This window comes from Monodelphis domestica, chromosome 7 (genome assembly GCF_027887165.1).
Source record: "Monodelphis domestica isolate mMonDom1 chromosome 7, mMonDom1.pri, whole genome shotgun sequence".
Lineage (NCBI taxonomy): Eukaryota > Metazoa > Chordata > Mammalia > Didelphimorphia > Didelphidae > Monodelphis > Monodelphis domestica.
The window spans coordinates 230100531-230125839 of NC_077233.1; the positions used below are offsets into that span (position 1 = coordinate 230100531).

At 37.3% G+C, this 25309-nt stretch overlaps 1 protein-coding gene across 4 annotated transcripts in view; it reads right to left on the reverse strand.

Moving 5' to 3' along the window:
• Window positions 1–25309, reverse strand: part of LOC100026548 (phospholipid-transporting ATPase ABCA3-like) — a 314104-nt gene that overhangs the window by 25197 nt on the left and 263598 nt on the right. For all 4 annotated transcript variants that reach the window (XM_007498226.3, XM_007498223.3, XM_007498222.3 and 1 more), the window contains one exon: window positions 21420–21607. In XM_007498226.3, coding sequence (XP_007498288.2) covers window positions 21420–21607 — 188 coding nt within the window. The remainder of the gene's footprint in view (window positions 1–21419; window positions 21608–25309) is intronic.

The following is a 25309-nucleotide window of genomic DNA, read 5'->3' on the forward strand; positions in this document are numbered from 1 at the left end:
CAAAATTAAAAAAAAAATGCCTTGACGTTACATTTCAAGAAACTGTCAAAAAATTATTGCCCATGGGTAGTATTAGGGATAAATTTGGATTAGGTTTGGTATAAAGATTTTATAAATTGAGTTGCAGGAGAGAACTTTGTCAAAATGCCCAGTTTGGAGTTTTGGAACCAAGGCCTCTACTGGAATTCTGAGAATTCTTGGTGTTTGGAGTTTTTGTAGCTGTCACTCTATGAGCTCTCTCTCTTGGATCTGAGCTTGGTCTGAGAAGCAGCATCTTTCTGAGCTCCCTGACTTTTCCCTGTGGAAACATTTTGAGAACAGAAGAGTGATAGTTGGAAAAGAGAGGGGTTACTGTTTGACGGTGACTCAAGTGTAAAACTAATAGAGAGAAGAATAGAAGATCTTTTTCTCTGATCTTTGTGAGAAAACAGATAGAGAAGGTAGGCTTCAGCTTAATCAGGTCATTCCTGTTTCAAACAGATTCAACCTTAGCTGGAACTGGCAGAAAAATTTTTACTGAAACATCTTGAGACAGTATTCTTAAACTATATATAATTTTAAGTAAGGATTTTGGACTTAAGTTCAGTTGAGATAGAAATTTGGGGACAAGTTAGAATAAGAAGATAACATAGGTTTGGGGAAACTCGAAAAGAAGAGAGTCCCTTAGGACTTTGGAAGTTGATGTGGGAGGAGTTATAAAATGCATAGTTTTTAGGGAACCTCTTACCTTTCAATCTTGTTATCTTTTATTTCTTTACAACTTTAATATATTTTTAATATCTGTCTCCCAAACTTTGTACAGCCAGTCGATTTATACAGGAAAAAGTGTGTATTAACTGACCCACATCAACAGTTAATCACCTGGCCCTTATCAATATATAAGAAGAAATTATAAGTAAGGATACTATTTCAATATAGACAACTAATATAATAAAAATGACAATCCTACCCAAATTAATATACTTATTCAGTGCCATACCTATCAAACTACAAAAAAAACTTTTTTATAGAATTAGAAAAAACTATAACAAAATTCATCTGGAAGAACAAAAGATCAAGAATACCAAGGGAAATAATGAAACAAAAATGGGAAGGATGGTGGCCTAGCAGTACCAGATTTTAAATTATATTATAAAGCAGTGATAATCAAAACAATATGGTATTGGCTATGAGATAGATAGGTGGATCAATGGAATAGACTAGGGATAAATGACCTCAGCAAGCTAGTGTTTGATAAACCCAAAGATCCCAGATTTTTGCACATGAACTCACTATTTGACAAATGCTACTGGGAAAATTGGAAAATAGTATGGGAAAAATTAGGTTTAGATCACCATCTTACACCCTATACCAAGATAAATTCAAAATGGGTAAATGACTTAAATATAAAGAGTGAAAAAAATAAATAAATTAGATGAACATAGAATAGAATACCTGTTAAATCTGTGGGAAAGGGAAGAATTTAAGACCAAGGAAGAGATAGAGAACATTACAAAATGTAAAATGAATGATGTTGATTATATCAAATTAAAAAGGTTTTGTACAAACAAAACCAATGCAACCAAAATAGAACAAAAGCAACAAACTGGGAGAAAATTTTTGAACAAAACTCTCTGACAAAGGTTTAATTTCCCAAATACATAAGGAAGTAAGGCAAATTTACAAAACATTAAGCCGTTCCCCAACCGACAAATGATCAAGGGACATGAATAGGCAATTTTCACATGATGAAATAAAAACTATCAATAAGCACATTAAAAAAAATTTCTAAATCTCTTATAATCAGAGAGATGCAAATCAAAACAACTCTGAGGTATCACTTCACACCTAGCAGATTGGCTAACATGACAGCAGAGGAAAGTAATGAATGCTGGAGGGGATGTGGCAAAGTCAGGACATTAATTCATTGTTGGTGGAGTTGTGAATTGATCCAACCATTCTTGAGGGCAATTTGGAACTATGTCCAAAGAGCTTTAAAAGAATGCCTACCCTTTGAGCCATACCACTGCTGGTTTTGTACCCCAAAGAGATAATAAGGGAAAAGACTTATACAAAAATATTTATAGCCACACACTTTGTGGTGGCAAGAAATTGGAAAATAAATGGGGAGGTGTCCATTGATTGTGGAATAGCTAAACAAATTGTGGTATCTAATGATGATGGAATACTATTGTACTGAAATGAATAATGAATTGGAAGATTTCTATGTGAACTGGAACAACCTCCAAGAAGTGATGCAGAGCAAAAGGAGCAGAACCAGAAGAACACTGTACACAGAGACTGATACACTGTGGTACAATCGAATGTAATTGACTTCTCTACTAGCAGTAATGCAATGATCCAGGACAAACCAGAGGAACTTATGAGAAAGAATGCTATCCACATCTAGAGAAAGAACTGTGGGGGAAAAAATGCAGAAGAAAAACACATGATTGATCACATGGTTCAATGGGAATATGATTGGGGTTTTGATGTTAAAAGGTCACTCTATTGCAAATATGAATAACATGGAAATCACAATGATACATGTATAACCCAGTGAAATTGCTTGTCAGCTCCTGGAGGTTGGGGAGTGTGATTATTTTATTTGTTTTAAAATTAATTAAAAAAAAAGATTAGTTTTAAAAATCCTAACAAACATGAATGTAAACACCCCTACTTAAGGATTAAATGTTGAGGAGGTATGGCCTATGACAGACATGTGCTAGCAAGTGACAAATAAGAAACAACTGACAGACGCCCTGGGCTGTCCTAAGTCAAGCTTAAGCTACCATTGGCACATGTGAGACGCAGGAAATAATGTAAAAAAAAAGTCTATATATATATATTTGTGTCACTTCCTCTTGCAGGGCTCTCTTTTTGGTGGTGGAGGCGTTGAGCTCTGGGTCTTTTGTCTGGAGATGTGGCTCTGGCTCTTTGTACTGGGTGGTGTTTTGGCTTCTTGGTGCTTTGGCATGCCTGCAGCTCCTGTCCTGGTGGTTTGGTGGTGAGCATCTTTGATGACATGACTGGGAGAAGCTCAGTAGCATGGGTCAGGTGAGGCATCTTCTCTCTGAGCTCTCTCGGAGTTTAGGCTGATTCTTTTTTTTCCCTTTACCTTCCTTTCCTTTAAGCTATCCTCCTAGGAGGCCCCTCATCTTGGAGGCTGGAAGCTGAGCTAGATTAAATCTTGGAGGAGGCCTTGTGGCTGAGGTCTCTGAACTTCCCTTGGTTTAGGCTAGGCTGGAGAAATCTTATGCCCCTTTCCCTCTCTCTTCTTCTTAATTCCTTCCCTCTATATTAATTAAACCACCATAAATTTTCCAAACTGACGACTATTTTTATTGGGATTGAATTAAATCCCTGGTCACCATTAGTATAATATATTAGTCAATACCCCTAAATTTACCCCTTACAGTCGGGAAGGGGAAGGGGAAAATCATGTAAGCATGAAAAAATATTCTAAATAAATTTTTAAAGGTATATGTATACTAAAAAAAATTAAAATCCTAAGAAGCAAAGAATAACTGGACCATTCCTTAAAATGATAAGGTAGTATATCTATCTAAAACCATCAGTAAATGTTATCTCCATCAGTATCATCCATAATGGGGATAAGTTAGAAGCCCTCCCATTAAGATCAGAAGTGAAGCAAATATGACCATTATTGTCAATATTGTTTAATATTATACTAGGAATGCTAGTTTTAGCAATAAGAAAATGAAAATGAAATTAAAGTAGGCAGTAATGAAAGAAAACATGATGGTATACTTACCCTACTCGAGAGTCAAATAAAAACTAGTTAAAATAATAACTTAAGCAAAGTTTTAGGATACAAAATAAACCAACACAAATAAAGAACATTTCTATATATTATTATCAGAATTCAGTAGCAAGTAATAGAAAGATAAATTCCATTTAAAATAATTCTAGACAATATAAAGTGCCTGGTAATCTACTTGCCAAGCCAAACATGAGAATTATTTGAACAAAATTACAAAATTGTGAAGAGTGAATCAAACTTTTTTTGTCTATCAATCAACAAATTTTAAATTAATCAATCAAAAACTTAAACACCCCACTTAACACTAAGGGAGTTCCCAAGTCGTTTTATTAGATGGGGTGACAACCCCAGAGGTGACTGCCCTGCCTCTGGGCAGTACTAGGCAAATTTAAAGACTGCAATTGGTTCTTGTAAAGTGGAGGAAGGGAAAGGAAGTAATGTGGGAAAAGGACTATAAAAAGCCATGAACTTCCTGGCCAAAGGGTCTTCAGCTTAAGTCTTCAGCTTGAATCTTTAGACTTGGACCTAGGCTTCAACTTGGGACCTTGCCTTTTGGACTGCTTCTTGAAAGACTTCTCTGGGGTCCTTCTCATCTTGAGTGAGTAGCTGGCCTTCCCTTCCTCACTTCTGGAGAGATTCATTCTAGAGAGGCCTCCTTCTCCTGGAGGAGGCTGCTTGCTGGAACCTTTGTATAAGACTAGGTCCTCTGGCTGAGGGTTAATGAGCCCTGCTGAAGCTGGGCCAGACACCAGAGCAACATTTAGTGTGATAGGCTAGACATTTTCTCTACTCTCTTATATTTCTCTACTTTTACTCTTTCCACCTCTTTGTAAATAAAAGCTGTTAAAAGTCATTTTGACTTGAGCTATATTTTTTAAATCAGCAACCACAATATTACTTTAGAAGTCTCATATTTAGTCAAACCCCTAAATTTAATTCCTTACAAAAACACTTCACACAAATAAAATCAGATCTAAACAATTGGAAAAATATTAATTCCTCATTATAATAAAAGGGACAATTATACCTATATTAATTTACTTGTAAATTAATGTAAATGCCATACAATTCAAACTACCAAAAAATTATTTTATGAGACTAGAGAAAATAATGACAAGATTTCTCTGGAAGAACAACAGTTAAGAATATCAAGGGAATTAATGAAAATAAATGTCAAGGAAGGTGGCCTAGCAGTACCAGATCTCAAACTGTACTATAAAGTAGTAATCATCAAAAAAATCTGGAACTGGCTTAGAAATAGGATGATGAATCAATGGAACAGACACAATATACAGGTGTAAATGTACACAGCTGTCTATGATTTGATAAATCCAAAGATCTGAGTTTTTGGGATAAGAACTCACATTTTGACAAAAATTTATGGGAAAACTGGAAAACAATATGGTAGAAATTAGACCAATATTTTACACCCAATATCAAAATAAGGTCAAAATAGGTATATGATTTAGATATAGAGTGATATCCTAAGTAAATTAGAGAATTAACCTATCCAATCTAAGCAGAAGGGAAGAATTTATGACCAAACAAGAAATAGAGAACATTATAAGATGTGATTTTTATCATATTAAATCAAAGGCTTTTATAGAAACAAAATCAATGTAACAAAGTTTAGAAGGAAAACTAGGAAAAAACTGTACAGCAAATTTCTCTAATAAAAATCTTATTTCTCAAATTAATGAAAATCCAAGTCAAATTTATAATAATACAAGACATTTACCAATTGGCAAATGACCAAAGGATATACATAAGCAATTTTCAGATAAAGAAATCAAAGCTATTAAAAATGCCCAAAATCACTCTTGATTAGAGAAATATAAATTAAAACAATGCTGAGGCACCACCTTATACCTATCAGATTGGCCAACATGACAGTAAAGGAAAGTGATAAATATAGGAGGGGACATGGCAAAATTGGGACACTAATGCATTGTTAATGGAGTTGTGAACTTATCCAACCTTTGTGGAGGGCAGTTTGGAACTTTGCCTATTGGGCTATGTAAAAATGGAGATTTTAACCCCGGACTTTAATCCCCAAAAATCCTTGCTCTAGTTCCCAAGATACCCTCTAATCTCACTGAGATTCCCACCTGGGTGAGATCAAAATTTCTATTTAAACTGGCTATAAAACCTACTGAACTCTCTCTTCCTGCTTCCGCTTCCAAGCAAACGCGTCTCTCAAGATGTAGTGTAAGTGTAATTGAATGGGCCATTTGGCCCTCCTAGCCACGTGCTTTCTTATTTTGTATTTTATTTATTTCTTATTCTTTAATAACCCTCATAAAATATACTTTTATTACTAGAAACTAAATTTTAATCTTAACAGTTGGCGACCTAATGGGACCCTCCAGTTTAGCTCAGGAAGCTGCACTCAGTTCAGAGCCCCAGCAGCGTCCTCTGCCTTCTGACCTCCAATTCAGCTCCAAAGCTGAACTTTTTACTCAGAGGCCTAAACCCCTTCCTTTTAAAGAAAATTTTCTCCTGTCACCTCCCCTAAATTTCTATGTCTACCAATCACAGTAGACGTTTTCCAAAGGACCAACCATTCTTAATTCACACCTGAGTAGACTAAAAATTTTGAGTAATTCACACCTGCGTAGACTACTTGTGTCCTTTGCAAGTTGCCTGATTAATTTGATCTTCATAGGTACTTAGCACCCCTTTGTATTAGATCTAAAAATAGACCTAGCTTAAGGGTTCTTGCTTCACTTTAAGTATGGGTTGGGGACTTTTCATTGTTCAATCAGGAGTTTACAACTTTATCTTCCCCTAAAGTATGCCTAAGTATGGGTGGAGTAATGTTAGAGTTCCCACCTACATTCATGACTAAGTACCTTCATTGAAAAATAAGGGGATAGCAGCCTTAACCAAAAATGTTCTAAGGTAGAGTCTGAGAAATTTTAAGATTCACAAGAGTCTTTACCTTTGCTCCTGGAACCTTCATTACCCAGGCTTACCTATTATTTGAACTCTACTAATAGCACACCTAGGTGCCTCCCTCCCTGGATCTGCTTCTTTCAGCTCCTTTTCCCACTTCCATTTATTAGAAAAATATTTCTTCACTTGCTTGCCATCATAAGGTTTGAGCTTTTTGGAATAATTCTGATTTACTTGACATGCATACATTTTCTTGCTTAACAATGATTATCTTTATTTTCATAGGCATTGTATCTCTTAGTTTTCTTCCTGTTTTGGGAAAGTAGGACTGTGGTTTCATAGAGGTCTGTTTTTGTCAAAATACCACTCCAGTTTGCTCCCCCTTGGGGACTTCTATAGAAGTCTTGACTAAGTTTCCAATTGTATGAGAAAATAAGTATGCAAATTAACCAAGCTCCCTATACTTACCAGCATATGTATGAATATTTAAAGAAAGATGAAATAGTTCAGTTTATACCGCTAAAATATTTTAAATTAATAATGACATTTTTCTTATACTGTGACTATAGTCTTTACATATGACATTCAGTACATTTCAATTTTTAAAAATTATGTTCTGTAACTACTTTATTACTATATAAAAAACTTCAATCAGAAATACATTTTTCTGATCCATTGTTTATTATTTACTTATATAAGCAAACTATTTTTTTGCTAATATTATACCAAAATGTATTATTAGCTTATATTTACATAAACAGATAAAAACCTGTTTTGGTTGGAACCAAATACCATAATATATACATAATTATAACTTGTTGAAAGGAAAACTGAGATTTTTGTATTTCTGCCCACTGAGATTGAGCAGCCATCATTTGGAATGTGACAGGATGGGGAGTGACAGTTGGAATGACAGAAGAGGATTGTGGGAGAAATTGCTAAAGAGAAAGGGTTTTTGCCCTCTGAACTCTGTTGAATGAGGTGCAAGGACCTTGAGCTCTAGATCCCAACCTGTGGAAAAACCTTGCCTTCATTTCTCTTACCCAGAAGAAGAGAGAAGATTCCTATATGTTTGAGAGTATCCATTAGAAGAAAAACCAAACAACTGCTTCTGAAAGGGGTTGATCCCTTAACATTAGGGGGTCACCCTGAAGATCCCTTCCATCCTTGACCTTCCAAAGAAGGATACTTTCCATTTTATTTAGTTAGGATAGAGACAGTGATTAGCTAAGAAGAAGAAAGATAAGCTGAAGTTGAGCCATTGTAGCTCAGCTGAAGAAGAAAGAAGCACGGGTCTCCTATTCCCACATATCTATCCCCTTTCTTTTATTATTATACCTATTAAACCACTTTATAAAATTTAAAATCACAGTCATATTCAAATTGAAGGAAGAGAAAAGAAAGAGAGGGTGGTGGGCTGGGCTAGCCATTAGCCTTGGCTAAACAACAAAAGCTAACAGTGACAGTCTGCCAGACAAGGGGGACTTCTGGGGTTTCAACTACCAGTCAAGCCCAGAAGAATAAACTCCATGAGTCCCCAGAAGTTCACTCAAAGACACTGGTCCTGTCATCCTTAACCTAACATTACCCAGGGGTATCTCTATGGTGAGTTGAGTGTGAGGGAATTACAAACATTGTCTCTCAGCCCAGGGGAACCTCTCTCCCTTTAACTCATCAGCCTCCATATCCCCTCTGTGCCTTCACCTATTCCATTCCTTATTACAAACCCTTCCTTATCCCCTGCACCTCAATCCTTACAAATTTCAAATAATGCAAATTTGAATAATGTGATTACTTGACAATTTTCATTATTCACACTAATCAGGACCTACTTGTAAGTATGAATGTGTAAGCCATTCTGCATTAAACTGGATGATGGCCATTCTCAAAAATTAAAATTTATGTTGCTGTTGTTTTGTCTTTAGATTCCCTACCTCCTGATCTCCCATTTCTTAAACAGCATTTATTTTGGTGGAGAAAAGAAAGGAAGATGAAATCTTTCAATAAAGACTGACTTTTAATTGTTTCTTATACCATTAAGTGTAGATAAAGGTCCTTTAAATTCCTACTATGTGAAGCCTGTGGGCCAATCAAGACTGTTAAAAGCATCCTTTTCTCTACAGTTCAGACCAGAATCTACCAAATTTTTGAAATGATTGTGATATATGTACTCTAACTTTGGCTCCTTTTGTCAAAATGTTGTTCTAATGCCTTCAACCACTGTGATGCATAAACTACTGACCCTGAACTCCTTGGTTTATTATTGCTCAAAATCTTGTTTAAACTTCCCTTCCATGTATCTACTAGTGTTGACATAGCCTAGATTCTGGCTCAATCTTGGTTTTGTCCTTTTTTTCAACCAACTAGTTCCAGAGTTTAACTCTTTTTCCAGGTAGGGGGCTCTGCCCTCAGAAAATAACTAGTAATAATTATGGTATAGTAGAAAGAGTATCTGCTCTGGAGTCAGAGTACCTAAGCTCAGCTGCTGGCTTTGTTATTTACTGGCTCTGTGGCTTTGATTAAGCCATTTAACATTTGTGGGTTTGCACTAGGCACAAAGGACTAATTCTAAGATACAGATGAGTAACTGGCCTCTCCCACTTTTTCCAGTTGTTTAACATCAAGTGTTCTTCTCTAAATGGAGACATGTAAAAAAATCACTATCAGACCACTAAAAGGTGTAAGCAAAACTGAACATGCAACTGATGTATAATCTACGATGCCATATTAGAGGATGAATGGTGGAAGGGAATGTTAAAACTGTAGTGGCTTCTAAAGCTGCTTCTGGATGAAGAGTCTGCTTTTCTAGGCCTGTAGAATTTTGAGTCCTATGCCAAGATTGGACACCCTGATAGAAACACCAGAATCCATGTGAAAAACCAGTAGAAAATTCTTCAGTGGTAGTTTAATCTTATTGTTCTTATTTATACAGATAAAAATCCTTATGCTCAATATCACTTATTAGCAAAGTTTCATTTCATTTCATGATTAGCCTGAAGGTTGGTAGTGCTAACTATGCCAGGGTACATATAGCTAAACTCAGGGATAATCTTTTTGGAACTAATGCTTATTCCTCCAGTCAACTTGGTCTTGACACACCACTCAAGATCCTGAGGGGTCTCAGATGCACATAGTTGTTATATAGGGGGGGAATTGGGAGTGATTATAATGATCCACTTTACAATTTGACTAAGGATAACAGCCCTTGTGGAATGACTGTTTTGTTAGGATGGGAAGCCTGTTTATTTCAGAGACTAATTCTTATCCTGAGAATGACCTTTGAAGAAGTACTGTTAGGACAGAGTAGGGGGAAGTAAAGAAACCAGACAAAGTCCTTTTAGGTTTCTGTAAAAGTTCTGAAGGGGAAAAGGTGTTGAATATTTTTGTCTGCAAACATGAGGTTTGCAGTTGTATGAAGTTGTAAAAAAGTTATATACATCAAATAAAATTATTCACTCATATTGCAAGCAAAAATAATTGATATACTAAAAATTAAAATTTTAATTACTTAAAAGTCTTTCAAAATAGCTAGTATTTATTTGGTTCTTTATGGTTTGCAAAGCATGATGCATTTCTTAATTCATTTTATCCTCAGAATAGCCTTGTGAGGTAGATGCTATTATTATCCTGATTTTGCTAAAAAGAAACTCCTTTCTCACTCCAATCTTTCTAAAACTTTATTTAAACAAAAGTAACAGCAGTTTCTGCAACTGAAATTAACTCAGCACTTTCACTTCTCCCTATTCACCACCCTCATTCATAAAAGTGGGAGAGAGATTCTTGGTGCAGGAATGGTCCTTGTATAAACCAATCCCATGCTCAGAAGTAGGGAGGCGTGGTCTCTCCCTAGCACTGGATTAGTCCATTTAGGATCAATCCCATTACAGGAAATGGAGGGGGGACCCCTGTGGCATGTTGGGAAATGCAGTCCCCAGCCAGGATACATTTTAAAACCCACAGCAGATGAGTAAACTGAGGATGAATGAGGTCAAGTAACTTGCTCGGGATGACATAATTGAAGTATGATCCAAATAGACTCCAAGCTCATTATTCTTACTCATTGAACCATCTAGCTGCCTCCAAAATAAGAAAACACTAATGGTTTCAGTAAATAGTAAATGATAAATAGATTCAAACTCAGCAAGGGGTTGGCTCATCACTTGACCACACTTCTACAGTTGCAAATTAATACATTAGTTGTATCTCAAACTACAAGAAAGATCACAGAAATCAAAGAAAGACCTGAATAATGGAAAAGGCCATCTAGGACAGGCACCTTGGTTTCTTCATCTGTAAAATAAGGTGGTGAGATGATGCATGCCACTTGGAATTCTAGGATTCAGTTACTTCCTAATTAATTGTAAATCATCTGTCCTTGGCTCTCAGCTATGCCCCCAGTGATGACCTGAAGCATTTCCTCACCTATACCTCAGCTTTACTCCTCTTCTGGAGACAGTATTCTTGGCACTGACAATTCATAGTGTCCACTGTCATTACAAACATGGGATAATCGATTTGTAGTGCTTTTTTTGTTTTCTAGGATGAATGATATACACTTGTACATTTGTTTAAACAGAGGATATAATTAATGTAGACAGTTTTGATTAGAAACAGTCAAAACACAGAAGGAAGAAATGAAATCTTGGGTTGATATTATATCCTTTGAAAACTCTCTGAAAACATATCTGTTGGGGAGTTATGGTGTTATAGTTTTGATTTTCCATTTTAACTGCTATTTCTTTAAATTCCGACTCTTGATTATCCCTTGATGTCTGTTGTTGTTTTTACCCTGATGTTCTTTTTTTTTAAACCCTTAACTTCTGTCTTGGAGTCAATACTGTGTATTGGCTCCAAGGCAGAAGAGTGGTAAAGACTAGGCAATGGGGGTTAAGTGACTTACCCAGGGTCACACAGCTGGGAAGTGTCTGAGGTCAGATTTGAACCTATGACCTCCCATCTCTAGGGCTGACTTTCAATCCACTGAGCCACCCAGCTACCCCCTACCCTGATGTTCTTGATTGATTATTTCATGTGTTTCTAGTTGGGGTATTTGCAATTCCAACATTCTGTTCATGCTTTCTTTAACCATGAATGGTTAAATCTTAAATCTATGATGATGAACCTATGGGACATGTGCCAAATATGGAATGCAGAGACTTTTCTGTGGGCTTGAGCACACTATTGCCTGCCAGAATTAGTTATTAGAAAGGCAGAGGGATTTGGTCAGAGCTGCTCCCTTCCCCCTCTCCACCTCCCCTTCCCACCCTTCTGCCAAGTGGAGCCATAGGGCCACTCCCCTCCTTTCTCCCTCCACTGTCTGGGGTAAAGGGGTGATAGCACTTAGTCTCTAGGGGAGGCGGGGCATGGCACACAATGAGGGGAGGGGCACTGCAACAGATTTCTAAAAGGTTTGCCATTAATGCCTTAAATGTTTCTCTTTTGTTGAACAACTTACTTGATGATTAGTATCAGATTTGCCCAGTATGTCATATTGAAGGATTGCTTGTACTTTGCTTTTCAGAATATACTATTCCATTTCCTTTCCTTCATTCCAAAAATTATACAATAATCTTGTATTATTTGAATTTACTTTCCTTTATACCTGATGGATACCTGAAGATGCTTTTCTGGGGTCAAATATACATAAACGTAGTAGAATATTGATCTAATGATCAAAATTACACCCTGAAGGCAGCTAGGTGGCTCAGTAGATAGAGAACTAAGCATGGAAATAGGAGGTCCTGAATTTAAGTCTTACTTCAGACACTTCCTAGTTGTATGACCTGGGCAAGTCTCAAGCCCAATTGCCTAACCCTTACTACCCATCTGCCTTGGAACTTACACAGAAGGTAAAGGTTTTAAAAAAACAATTGCCCCCTGAGGAGGCAGAGTCAAGATGGCGGCCTAGAAGGAGCAGAAGTTCAGACCTCTGAATACCCTTTCTAACCAATCACAAACTGAATGCTCCTAGGGGATTGAAAAACAAACTTAACAATAAGACAGAGGCAAGGAACCCTCCTGCTGGACTTAATTCAAAGGTACGCCCCCCGAAAAGCCAGAATCTTAGAACACTCGGGTTTAAGGGGAAGACAGAAGGAAGGTCCCAGGACCCATCCCCCCTCCCACCCAGAGTGCTGAGATTCCAGCGGCAGTGGGAACTTCTGGGCGGGCAAAGGTGCTGGTCTGAAGAGCATACCTTGTGAGGACGGTTGTGCCAAGTTCAGAGCGTCCAACACAGATGGTGGGGAAGGAGCGAGAGAGGGAGCATAGACCTGGCAGCCTGGCCAGAGCTGTGGAGATCCTCCATATTTGCTCCAGCCGTCCAGGAAGTTTTGGACCCAGAGCACACCCAACCCAACTAAGCTGAACTTAATCCCATCAAAAGTCTCCAGAACTCAGGGAATCCCAGTCTCCCCACCCATCCTCACTGACTGCTGGACATTAATCCAATCAAAAGCCTCCAGAGGACAGGAAAGCTCAAACCCCAACAAACCTCCACCAGACACAATACCGAGAGATCTCCTGTTAAAAGCTCCAAGAGGGGAGACTGATAGAAGCCCCCAAAACCAAAAAAATGAGAAGAGCAAGAACAGACAGATACAGGGAGTAAAGAAGGGGTGAATTTGAGCAAACAACAAAAAAAAAGAAGAAAGAAACTACAACAGACAGCTTCTACTCAGCAAATGGAACAGAGGGGTTGAGATCAACAAATGATAAATCAGAAATCCCAGTGAATTGGATATAGACTGTGGAAGAACTCAAAACACAATTAAGAGAGGCTGAAGACAATTGGGAAAAGAACTTAAAAATTAAGATAAGTCATCTGGAAACAGAGGCACTTGAACTAAAACAAGAAAATAGTGTCTTGAAAGCCAAAATCAACCAGCTGGAAAATGAGGCAAAGGAGATGAAAGACGAGGTTAAGAGGATGAAAGAGGACCTTCAAAGAAAATCAGACCAGAAGGAAAAGGATGACCAAAAAGCCAGGGACGAAATCCAGTCTTTAAGAACCAGAATATAACAACTGGAATTAAGTGACCTCTCATAAGGCAGCAGGACACTATAAAACAAAATGAAAAGAATGAAAAAATTGAGGAAAATATGAAGCATCTTATTCACAAAACAGGCCATTTAGAAAATCATTCGACAAGAGACAATTCAAGAATCATTGGTCTACCAGAAGACCGTGACAAAAAAAAAAAGCCTGGACATAATACTACAGGAAATTATTCAGGAAAACTGCCCTGATATCTTAGAACAAGAAGGGAAAGTGGAGATTGAAAGAATCCACAGATCACCTCCTGTATTTAATCCCCAACTGACAATACCCAGGAATGTTATAGCCAAATTCAAAACTATCAGACCAAAGAAAAGATATTACAAGCTGCCAAGAAGAAGCCATTCAGATACCATGGAAACACAGTGAGGATAACACAGGATCTGGCTACATCCACACTGAAGGACCAAAAGGCATGGAATATGATATTCCAGAAAGCAAGGGAACTAGGTCTACAACCAAGAATCAAATACACATCAAAACTGACTATATTCTTACAGGAGAAAGTATGGTCATTCAACACAATAGAAGAATTCCAAGCATTTGTAAAGAAAAGACCAGACCTTAACAGAAAATTTGATGCCGAAGCAGAGAACTCAAGAGAATCATCAAAAGGTAATTAAAAAAGAGGAGAAAAAGGAAAACAAAATGAAACAAAAATAACAAAAAAATTTTTAAGGAACTCAATAAGTTAAAATGATATGTATCCCTATAAGAAAAGAGGTCATTGATAACTCTTAAAAACTGTTGCTACCTTTACAAAGAGCTACATCAATTGTACAAAAAAAACAAGCCATTCTCCAATTGATAAATGGGCAAGGGACATGAACAGGCAGTTCTCAGCCAAAGAAATCAAAACTATTAAGAAGCACATGAAAAAGTGTTCTACAGCTCTTATAATCAGAGAGATGCAAATCAAAACAACCCCGAGGTATCACCTCACACCTAGCAGATTGGCTCACATGACAGCTATGGAAAGTAATGAATGCTGGAGGGGATGTGGCAAAGTAGGGACATTAATTCATTGCTGGTGGAGTTGTGAATTGATCCAACCATTCTGGAGGGCAATTTGGAACTATGCCCAAAGGGCGACAAAAGAATATCTACCCTTTGATCCAGCCATAGCACTGCTGGGTTTGTACCCCAAAGAGACAATAAGTAAAAAGGCTTGTACAAGAATATTCATAGCTGCATTCTTTGTGGTGGCAAAAAATTGGAAAATGAGGGGATGCCCTTCAATTGGGGAATGGCTGAACAAATTGTGGTATATGTTGGTGATGGAATAGTATTTTCCTAAAGGAATAATAAAGTAGAGGAATTCCACGGAGACTGGAATGACCTCTAAGAAGTGATGCAGAGCGAAAGGAGCAGAACCAGGAAAACATTATATACAGAGACTGATACACTGTGGTACAATTGAAGGTAATGGACTTCTCCATTGGTGTCAATGCAATTTCCCTGAAGAATCTGCAGGGATCTAAAAAACACTATCCGCAAGCAGAGGATAAACTATGGGAGTAAAAACACCGAGGAAAAGCAACTGCTTGACTAAAGGGGGGAAGGGGATATGATTGAGGAGAGACTCTAAATGAACACTCTAATGCAAATACCAACAACATGGAAATGGGTTCGAACCAAGAACATGTGTGATACCCAGTAGAATCGTGCGTCGGCATTGGGAGAGGTGGTGGGGGGAGGAAAAGAAAATGATCGTTGTTTCCAATGAATAATGTTTGGAAATGACCAAATGAAATAATGTTTAAAGTGGAAAAAAAATAATAAAATAAATAAATAAATAAAAATAAGAAAGCTTAAAAAAAAACTGTTGCTACCACCTGGGCAGCTAGAAGAATTACACTTAGAGTGAATAGTGACAAACTGTATAGGGTGAAAGGAGAAGACATAAATAGGTACATAGATATATGCATGCATAAATACATATACATGTACTACCAGAGGTAAAAAAAAAGAGGTTAATACTAAAAGAAATGGGAAAAGAAACAAATGGGGGTAAATATATATGTCACAAAGAAGCTCATGGCATGAGTGGGGGAGAACATCAATACATTGGAAGGGTAAAGAGGTTGGAGATAGGAAATACTTAACTCTTACATGCTTTGAAACTGACCCAAAGAGGGAAGAACAATCCAATACTTTGGGGCAGAGAATAGATTTGTGCCCTATAGGGGAGTAGAAGGGTAAAAAACAGACTGGTGGGGAGGGAAGCAGAACAAGGGAGGGAGAGGGTGGGGGCAATTATAAAAAGACTACAGGGTAAAATAAGGGAGGGAATAAGAATTGAGGGGGGTAGAAAGGGAAGTAAAATAAGGGTGGGAACTAGGGGGACTGATTATAAACAAACATTGGTATAGAAGGAAATAGTGAAAGAAGAAAAGGCAGGACCAGGAGTAGAAATCAAAATGCTGGGAAATACACAGCTAGTAATCATAATTCTGAATGTGAATGGAATAAACTAACCCATAAAATGAAAACAAATAGCAGAGTGGATTAGAATCCAAAACCCTACTATATGCTGTCTGCAAGAAACACACATGAGGAAGGTAGATATTCATAGGGTGAAAGTAAGAGAATGGAGCCAAATCTATTGGGCATGAAATGATAAAAAGAAGGCAGGAGTCATAATCATGATATTGGACAAAGCCAAAGTAAAAATAAATCTAGTTAAAAGTGATAGGGAAGGTAATTACATCCCGATAAAAGGCAGTATAGACAATGAGGAAATATCTGTGCTCAATATGTATGCACCAAATGGCACATTCTCAATTTCTAAAGGAGAAACTAGGGGAGCTCAAGGATGAAATAGATAGAAAAACTATACTAGTGGGAGATCTGAACCTTCCTCTATCCAAACTAGATAAATGAAACCAAAAAATAAATAAGAAAGAGGTGAGAGAAGCAAATGAAATCTTAGAAAAATTAGAGTTAGTAGGCATGTGGAGAAAAATAAATAGGGACAAAAAGGAATACACCTTCTTTTCAGCAGCACATGGTACATTCACAAAAATTGAGCAAGTATTAGGGCACAAAAACATTGCAAACAAGTGCAAAAGGGCAGAAATAATAAATGCAACTTTCTCAGATCACAGTGCAATGAAAATAATAATTAGAAAGGGTACATGGAGAGATAAATCAAAAATTATTTGGAAATTAAACAATATGATTCTCCAAAACCGGTTAGTTAAAGAACAAATCATAGAAACAATAACTTCATTGAAGAAAATAACAATGGTGAGATATCCTTTCAAAACCTATGGGATGCAGCCAAAGCAGTACTCAGGGGGAAATTTATATCCTTGAGTTCATATATAAACAAATAAAGAAGGTCAGAGGTCAATGAATTGGGCATGCAAATTAAAAAATGAGAAAGTGAACAAATTAAAAATCCTTAGATGAAGACTAAATTAGAGATCCTAAAAATTAAAGAAGTCATTAAAATTGAAAGTCAAAGAACTATTGATTTAATAAATAAGACTAGAAGCTGGTACTTTGAAAAAACAAATAAAATAGACAAAGTACTAGTCAGTCTAATTAAAAAAAGGAAAGAAAAAAAACCAAATTGACAGTATCCAAGATGAAAGGGGAGACCTCACCTCTAATGAAGAAGAAATTAAGGCAATCATTAAAAACTACTATGCCCAATTCTATAGCAATGAATATGGCAATCTAGGTGATATGGGTGAATACTTACAAAAATATAAATTGCCTAGACTAAAAGAAGAAATAAATTACCTAAACAACCCCATATCAGAAAAAGAAATTGAACAAGCCATCAAAGAACTCCCTAAGAAAAAATCCCCAGGTCCAGACAGATTCACAAATGAATTCTATCAAACATTCAAAGAACAGCTAACCCCAATACTATACAAACTATTTGACAGAATAAGCCAAGAAGGGGTTCTACCAAATTCTTTTTACGACACAAACATGGTACTGATCCCAAAGCCAGGCAGGTTAAAAACAGAGAAAGAAAACTATAGGCCAATCTCCCTAACGAATATAGATGCAAAAATCTTAAATAGGATACTAGCCAAAATACTCCAGCAAGTCATCACAAGGGTTATCCACTATGATCAGGTAGGATTCATACCAGGAATGCAAGGATGGTTCAAAATTAGGAAAACCATCCACATAATTGACCATATAAACAAGCAAACTGAAAAAAATCACATGATTATCTCAATAGATGCAGAAAAAGCCTTTGACAAAATACAACACCTATTCCTACTGAAAACACTAGAAAGTATAGGAATAGAAGGGCCTTTCCTAAAAATAATAAACAGTATATACCTAAAACCATCAGCAAACATCATCTGCAATGGGGAAAAACTCAAAGCCTTCCCAATAAGATCAGGAGTCAAACAAGGATGCCCATTATCACCTTTATTATTTAATATTGTACTAGAAACACTAGCAGTAGAAATTAGAGAAGAAAAAGAAATTGAAGGTATTAAAATTGGCAATGAGGAGACCAAGCTGTCACTCTTTGCAGATGATATGATGTTTTACTTAAAGAATCCTAGGGAATCAACCAAAAAGCTAGTTGAAATAATCAACAACATTAGCAAAGTTGCAGGTTACAAAATAAACCCGCATAAGTCATCAGCATTTCTATATATCTCCAACCCAGCTCAGCAGCAAGAATTAGAAAGTGAAATTCCATTTAAAGTCACCAGAGACAATATAAAATACTTCGGAATCTATCTGCTGAGACAAACACAGGAACTATATGAGCACAACTACAAAATACTCTCCACACAATTAAAACTAGATCTAAACAATTGGAAATACATTGATTGCTCATGGATGGGACGAGCTTACATAATAAAAATGATCATCCTACCCAAACGTATCTATTTATTTAGTGCCATACCCATTGAACTTCCAAAAAACTTTTTTACTGAATTAGAGAAAACTATAACAAAGTTCTTTTGGAAGAACAAAGGATCAAGGATATCCAGGGAAATAATGAAAAAAAAATACAAAGAAAGGTGGTCTTGAACTCCTAGATCTCAAACTAAATTACAAAGCAGCGGTCTTCAATACAATTTGGTACTGGCTAAGAGACAGAAAGGAGTATCAGTGGAATAGACTTGGGGTAAATGACCTTAGCAAGACAGTCTATGACAAACCCAAAGACCCCAGCTTTTGGGAAAAAAATTCACTCTTTGATAAAAACTGCTGGGAAAATTGGAAGACAGTGTGGGAGAGATTAGGTTTGGATCAACATTTCACACCGTTCACCACGATAAACTCAGAATGGGTGAATGACTTGAATATAAAGAAGGAAACTATAAGTAAATTAGATGAACACAGTATAGTATACATGTCAGACCTTTGGAAAGGGAAAGATTTTGTGTAGCAGTCCACCCCTAGCTATGGGCAAGGGGAACAGTTGGTATGTGCAGATTGCCTTAAAAGAGCATGCTCAGTCTTGAGCATGCTCAGTATTGCTCATGGCTGGGAAGGCCTCTGACCCTTGACCCCAGCTTCTCCCAGGTTAGGCGGGAAAACAGGTTTCTTTGTTCTCCCCTGGTTAAGAGAAACCACACCTATGCCTTGTCATTAACCAATGAGAATCATCCCTATGTACTGTGTATATTTGCATATCAAAAACTATATTTAGCCCAGCAAGCTCCGCCTCGCTCTCTTTCTCCTTCTCTTTCAGGCTAGCTGATGGCTGTCCTTGCAGGAGCTTGGCCTCTGGCCAAGCTCCATCTCTAATCTTTCTCTATTCATCTCTCTGACCTGTGTGGTATTAAATATGGATCTCTGGACTGGAAAAGCCTACGGAATGGTCCTTTGATCAGAGCTTGGCTGTGGCTCATTGATAATTAATAAAGACTCATTCTGACCACCTCATATCTCTAATTGGACTCCGTCATCCCCCTCGTGGGATCCAAAACTTCTATCCTGTCTCTATCTTCCTACCTTGTGGCTTCTCTCCCCTCTGAGAGAGCTACATTTTAAAACCAAGTAAGTCTTGGAAAGAGTCACAAAATGTAAAATAAATAATTTTGACCACATCAAATTAAAAAAGTTTTTGTACAAACAAAACCAATATAACTAAAATTAGAAGGGAAGCACCAATTTGGAAACAATCTTCATAACAAAAACCTTTGACAAAGGTTTAATTACTCAAAGTTACAAAGAGCTAAACCAATTGTACAAAAAATGAAACCATTCTCCAATTGGTAAATGGGCAAGGGACATGAATAGGCAGTTTTCAGTTAATGAAATCAAAACTATTAATAAGCACATGAAAAAGTGTTCTAAATCTCTTATAATCAGAGAGATGCAAATTAAAACAACTCTGAGGTATCACCTTACACTTATCAGATTAGCCAACATGACAGCAAAGGAAAGTAATGAATGCTGGAGTGGATATGGCAAAGTTGGGACACTAATTCATTGCTGGTGGAGTTGTGAATTGATTCAACCATTCTGGAGGGCAATGTGGAACTATGCCCAAAGGGCGATAAAAGACTGTCTGCCCTTTGATCCAGCCATAGCACTGCTGGGTTTGTACCCCAAAGAGATAACAAGGAAAAAGAGTTGTACAAGAATATTCATAGCTATGTTCTTTGTGGTGGCAAAAAATTGGAAAATGTGAGGATGCCCTTCAATTGGGGAATGGCTGAACAAATTGTGGTATATGTTGGTGATGGACTATTATTGTGCTCAAAGGAATAATAAAGTGGAGGAATTCCATGGAGACTGGAACAACCTCCAGGAAGTGATGCAGAGTGAAAGGAGCAGAACCAGGAGAACATTGTACACAGAGACTGAGATACTGTGGTACAATTGAAAGTAATGGACTTCTCCGTTAGTGTCAATGTAATGTCCCTGAACAACCTGCAGGGACCAAGGAGAAAAAACACTATTCACAAGCAGAGGACAAATGGGTGTAGTAAAAACACTGAGCAAAGGCAACTGCTTGACTACAGGGGTGGAGGGGATATGATTGAGGAGAGACTCTAAATGAACACCCTAATGCAAAAACCAGTAACATGGAAATGAGTTCAGATCGAGGACACATGTGATACCCAGTGGAATCGCACGTTGGCCAAGGGAGGGGTGGCTGGAGATGGGGAGAGGAAAAGAAAATGATTTCTGTTTACAATGAATAATGTATGAAAATGACCAAATAAAATAATATTTATAAACTTTAAAAAAAATTACACCCTGAGCCAGAATATAAAAATCACTCAGACCAAAGGGACAGTGGACTAACAAAGTGTTAAGAAAATTAAGGAGCATAGAAACACATGTTGAATTAAGACTCATAACTTACCCACTCCCTAAAGTATATATATAAAGGACACAAGGAAATGGATTTGAAGAAATTTCACTGTTGCTTAGAGCTGACTACCGTGGATAAACTTACCAACTATCAATTTTCAGTGAACATCTTCAAGTGTGAATAACATTTTTTCATTAATAGACCCTTTGAAAGTTAGAGGCCCAAGCCCTCAGCCATCCTCAGGTCATGTTTCCCTGCCGTTGGTATGCCTCAGTAACCACAGGGTTACCACACTTTCCAGGAGGGTGGAGTCTTTCTAGATACTGATATGACTAAAATGATCATTTCCCAAATAACAAGGAATCCCCACCTCTCTCATGCCTTCTCTGCATCAAAAGGAAAATCTCATGGGAAAGAGTGCCTGGAAAAACACTAAGTCTCACCTATAGGTCTTTGTGATTTTATCTGAATAGTCCTCCAAGAGTAGTGACTGCAGCATTTCTATCACATGTTCGTTGATAGAAGGCTCAGGAATGCCCCTAAGTCGAGCATACAAGGTTAACATCTCCTTCGATGTCATGTAGTCCAGCAAAGCATCAAATTGTGGACAATAACTGATTCTCTGTCTCACCTGAAAGGAGAATCCAGACCCAGAAAATAAGTAATAGTCAAAGCTTTGGGCTAAATGAGAAAATTATCATACTCTATATGCTATAAATAGAGATGACACCGATTATTTGTAGTTCCCACTACCCAGGTCCCTGATCAATGAGTACTTGTTCCCATAGCATCACTGCTAGCCCTTTACTTTGCTACCAAGACTATGTGTTATGTTCAGTTTGAGCTTTATGGAGTGTTTTAAAATTTTTTTTACTGTGGGTCCTTCCACTGGGATTCAATACTATGCAGAAATTGTCGCTGAGCATCTTCTATGGGCCAACACTGTCAGAAGTTGAAAATAAACAACAAAAAACCCCCTTTGCTCCTTATGGTCAAGTAATGTGAAGTCCCCTTGGAGAGGAGAAAAAATAGTGAAATTAAAGTAGCTTGCTTTAGTACATGATTACAGATGAGTATAGCCAGTAAATGTGATAGGAAGAGAGATATAGACTGAAACATAAAATGGATCCCAAGAATCATAAGAAATGACTCTGATAACGAAAAGGAAAAGAACAAAGTTGATTCATGCCTACCATTCCTATTTTGGAAAAATTTAAGAAGTTGAGAATTTGAGAAGGGTTAAGGTTCTTGGTGTCAGGTAGTTGTGTTGTAACTGGACGCATTTCCCACTATACTATCATTAACCTATGAGTTCCAGTTAGCTAGTGCCTGGAGTATGACATCACTCCTAACTTTAGAAACAATAGTGATATTACAGTGGCTCAGGGAATTTAAGAGAAGGGAAAAATAAATGCTTTCTAATCTACTGAGCCTTAAGTCTGGTACTCCTGGACATCTCCTCTTCTTTCCCTAAAGCTCTCCACCTGTCGTTTGTTCTCCTTTACAGTCATTGCTATATATTTCAAGTTTGTCTGGATCACTATCCACACTGGGAGAGAATGAGGATGCAAAGGAAAAGAAAAGAAGCTACCTCTACTCCTGTCAAAAATACCTCTGCTCCTGAGCTATTTCAAAAGAGTCTTTGTAATTCTTGTTTATATCTTAATTTGGGTTGAGATATGATGCATAGCCTAAGATGGCCACTGACAAAAAAAGAAAGTCTCCATGCATATCAAAATATTTCTAGCATCACTTTTTGTGATGGCAAAGAATTGGAAATAAAGCAAATGCCCATTGATTGAGGAATGGATAAATAAATTATTTAGGAGAGAGCTAGGTGGCACAGTGAGCAAAGAGTTGGACTAGGATTCATGAAGTCTTGATTTCAAATTCTGCCTCAGATGTTCTTATGATTTCTGTATGTGATTGTGAATAAGTCACTTAAACTCTCTTGATCTCATTTTCCTCATCTGCAAAATGAAGTGTAATAACTGCAATATACTCTGGCAGCTAGAGAGATGCTAGGGGAACCTGTAAGTGTCTAGTTATAAATGGAGATAGAGGTATTTCTTCTGAGAGATAGAGACATGCTACTAGAGGGGGATACCCTGGGGTTACCTATTGATCACTATTGATGGCTAATAGATCAAGATATTTCCTACCTTCCTCCTCCCTTCAACCCCTCCCTTCACCACCCTTTTCTTGAAGCCTTTTGGCTTCGCCCCTCCCCCGAGTGGACTGTGAGATTTATGAGGGAAAACTCCTTTCTTTTCCTTTCTCAAATAAGGGGGTTTATTGGGAACAACAGGATGGGGATTGAGTTGAGGGGGATAGGGGTGTCCCTAATCTATAAGGAGGATTGGGGGATTTTGGGAAATGTTAGTCCTGTCATAGCTGTGACAGAGACAGTCAGAGAGATGGAGGAACTGGTAAATCTTCTTTCTTCTTCGAATTACACAAAGTCACAAACAAAAGTTAATTTCTTCTCAGATTAATTCCAGAAGACCCCCCAAAGGTCCTTCAACCTAGGACAGATGAAGCCAGTCTCCCTTGGTCAGGAACCCCAGAGAAGAAGTCTCAGTTCATCTCCTCTGGCCAGGCTCCAACTGCCTTTCCTGGGAACATTCTATTTTAGAATCTTCACCTTGATTGACAGATCAGTCCCCAGCTTTGTTTTGCAAACATGAAGTTCCCTCTTTCTTCATGCCTCTTCCACAGAAAGCAATAATAGCACCTAAGAGAAATTTTAAGTTTACAAAGTGCTATACATGTTTTCTTATTTGATCTTCACAACTACCCTAAGAAAACATGTATAGCACTTTGTAAACTTAAAATTGCTCTAGAAATGCCAAATATTGTCATAATCATTACTAATTGTGGTATGAGAATGAATAGAATCATATTGTTGAAAAATATTGACTATGATGAATACAGAAAAGTTTCAGAAAGACTTAACTAATGCAAAGTACAATAAGTAGAGTCAGGAAAACAATATGTACAATGACTACAACAATGGAAAAAATCCACAAAATAAAAAATGAATGTTGATAAATGATAAAGAATAAACTTAACCTCCTCAAAATAATATCATTTCCCTTCTCTTCTGCAGAGGTCTGGATACATAAATATGAAACATTGCATTTAATGTTAGACTTAATCACTGAATCAAAAACAATAGGCCTTCCCTTGGGTGAAGCTGTGTGAGTGGGAGACAGGGCTTCAGAAATTTTCATCCCAAAGAAGTTGGGGGGGCAGCTGATGAGGAAATATTGCTGTGGGGCCCCTGCTGGCACTGGACACGGGGTCCAGGAGTATTGCCCAAGCATACTAACTAGACATGGATCTGGGCTGCGTTTACAGGTGAAGAGGAGGAAACACATTCTGGTTAGTGAAGTCATAGAGGGATAGAACATAGTTCTATTCTTGGTTATGGGAAGGAAAAGACTGACTGTACTCACTTGAAGGAGAGTAGAATCCTTGTTTTAGGTATCAAGGAAGAGGGATGAATAGATATTTTCAGCCACAAGAGAACAGAGGCTGTTGGTACATTTCCAAGACTGCAGAGAGTGAGAGCATTTGCCATGGCAGTGGTATAAGGAACCCTAGTAGTGGCTTATGAGTGGAAAGGAATACCTGAGGTCATCTGTAAACCAAGGTGTAAGCCAGAAGAGGTGTGACCACTCCTGGCCATAGATCACTGGAAGAACCAAAAAATCAAAGACATCTTGATAAAACTCTGGAAACAACACAAGAAATATGAAGCCAGAGACATTATCTCCTACATCCCAGGAGTATAGGACCCTAATAAAAAGTCAATAGCCAAGAAAAGGACCATTAAAAATGAGTAAACAACAAAAAAGAACAGATTCATAGATAGGGACTATAGTGATAGAGAGAGTCAGGGTTCAAACTCAGAAGAAGATAAAGAAGTAAAAATAGCTACTTGCAATGATTCAAAGAAAAATGGAAAAAAAGATTCTAACACCAAAAAGAATTCCTGGAAGAACTCAGGGGCTTTAATAATTAAGAGAGATAGAGGAAAAATTGAGAAATGAAATGTGTAACAAAAAAAAATCATGAACAATCAGAAAAAGAGGTCCAAAAGCTAAGTGAAAAAAATAACTTCTTAAAAACTAGAACTGGGCAAGGAGAAGCTAATGACTTCATAAGACATCAAGCAATAATACTTTAAAAAATAAAAAGAATGAAAAAGTGGAAGAGAATATGGAATAACTCATTGGAAAAGAAACTGATATGGAGAGAAGAGATATAAGAATTCTGGGGCTACCTGAAAGTCATGATCAAAAAAGTCTAGAGTCTAGACATTATTCTT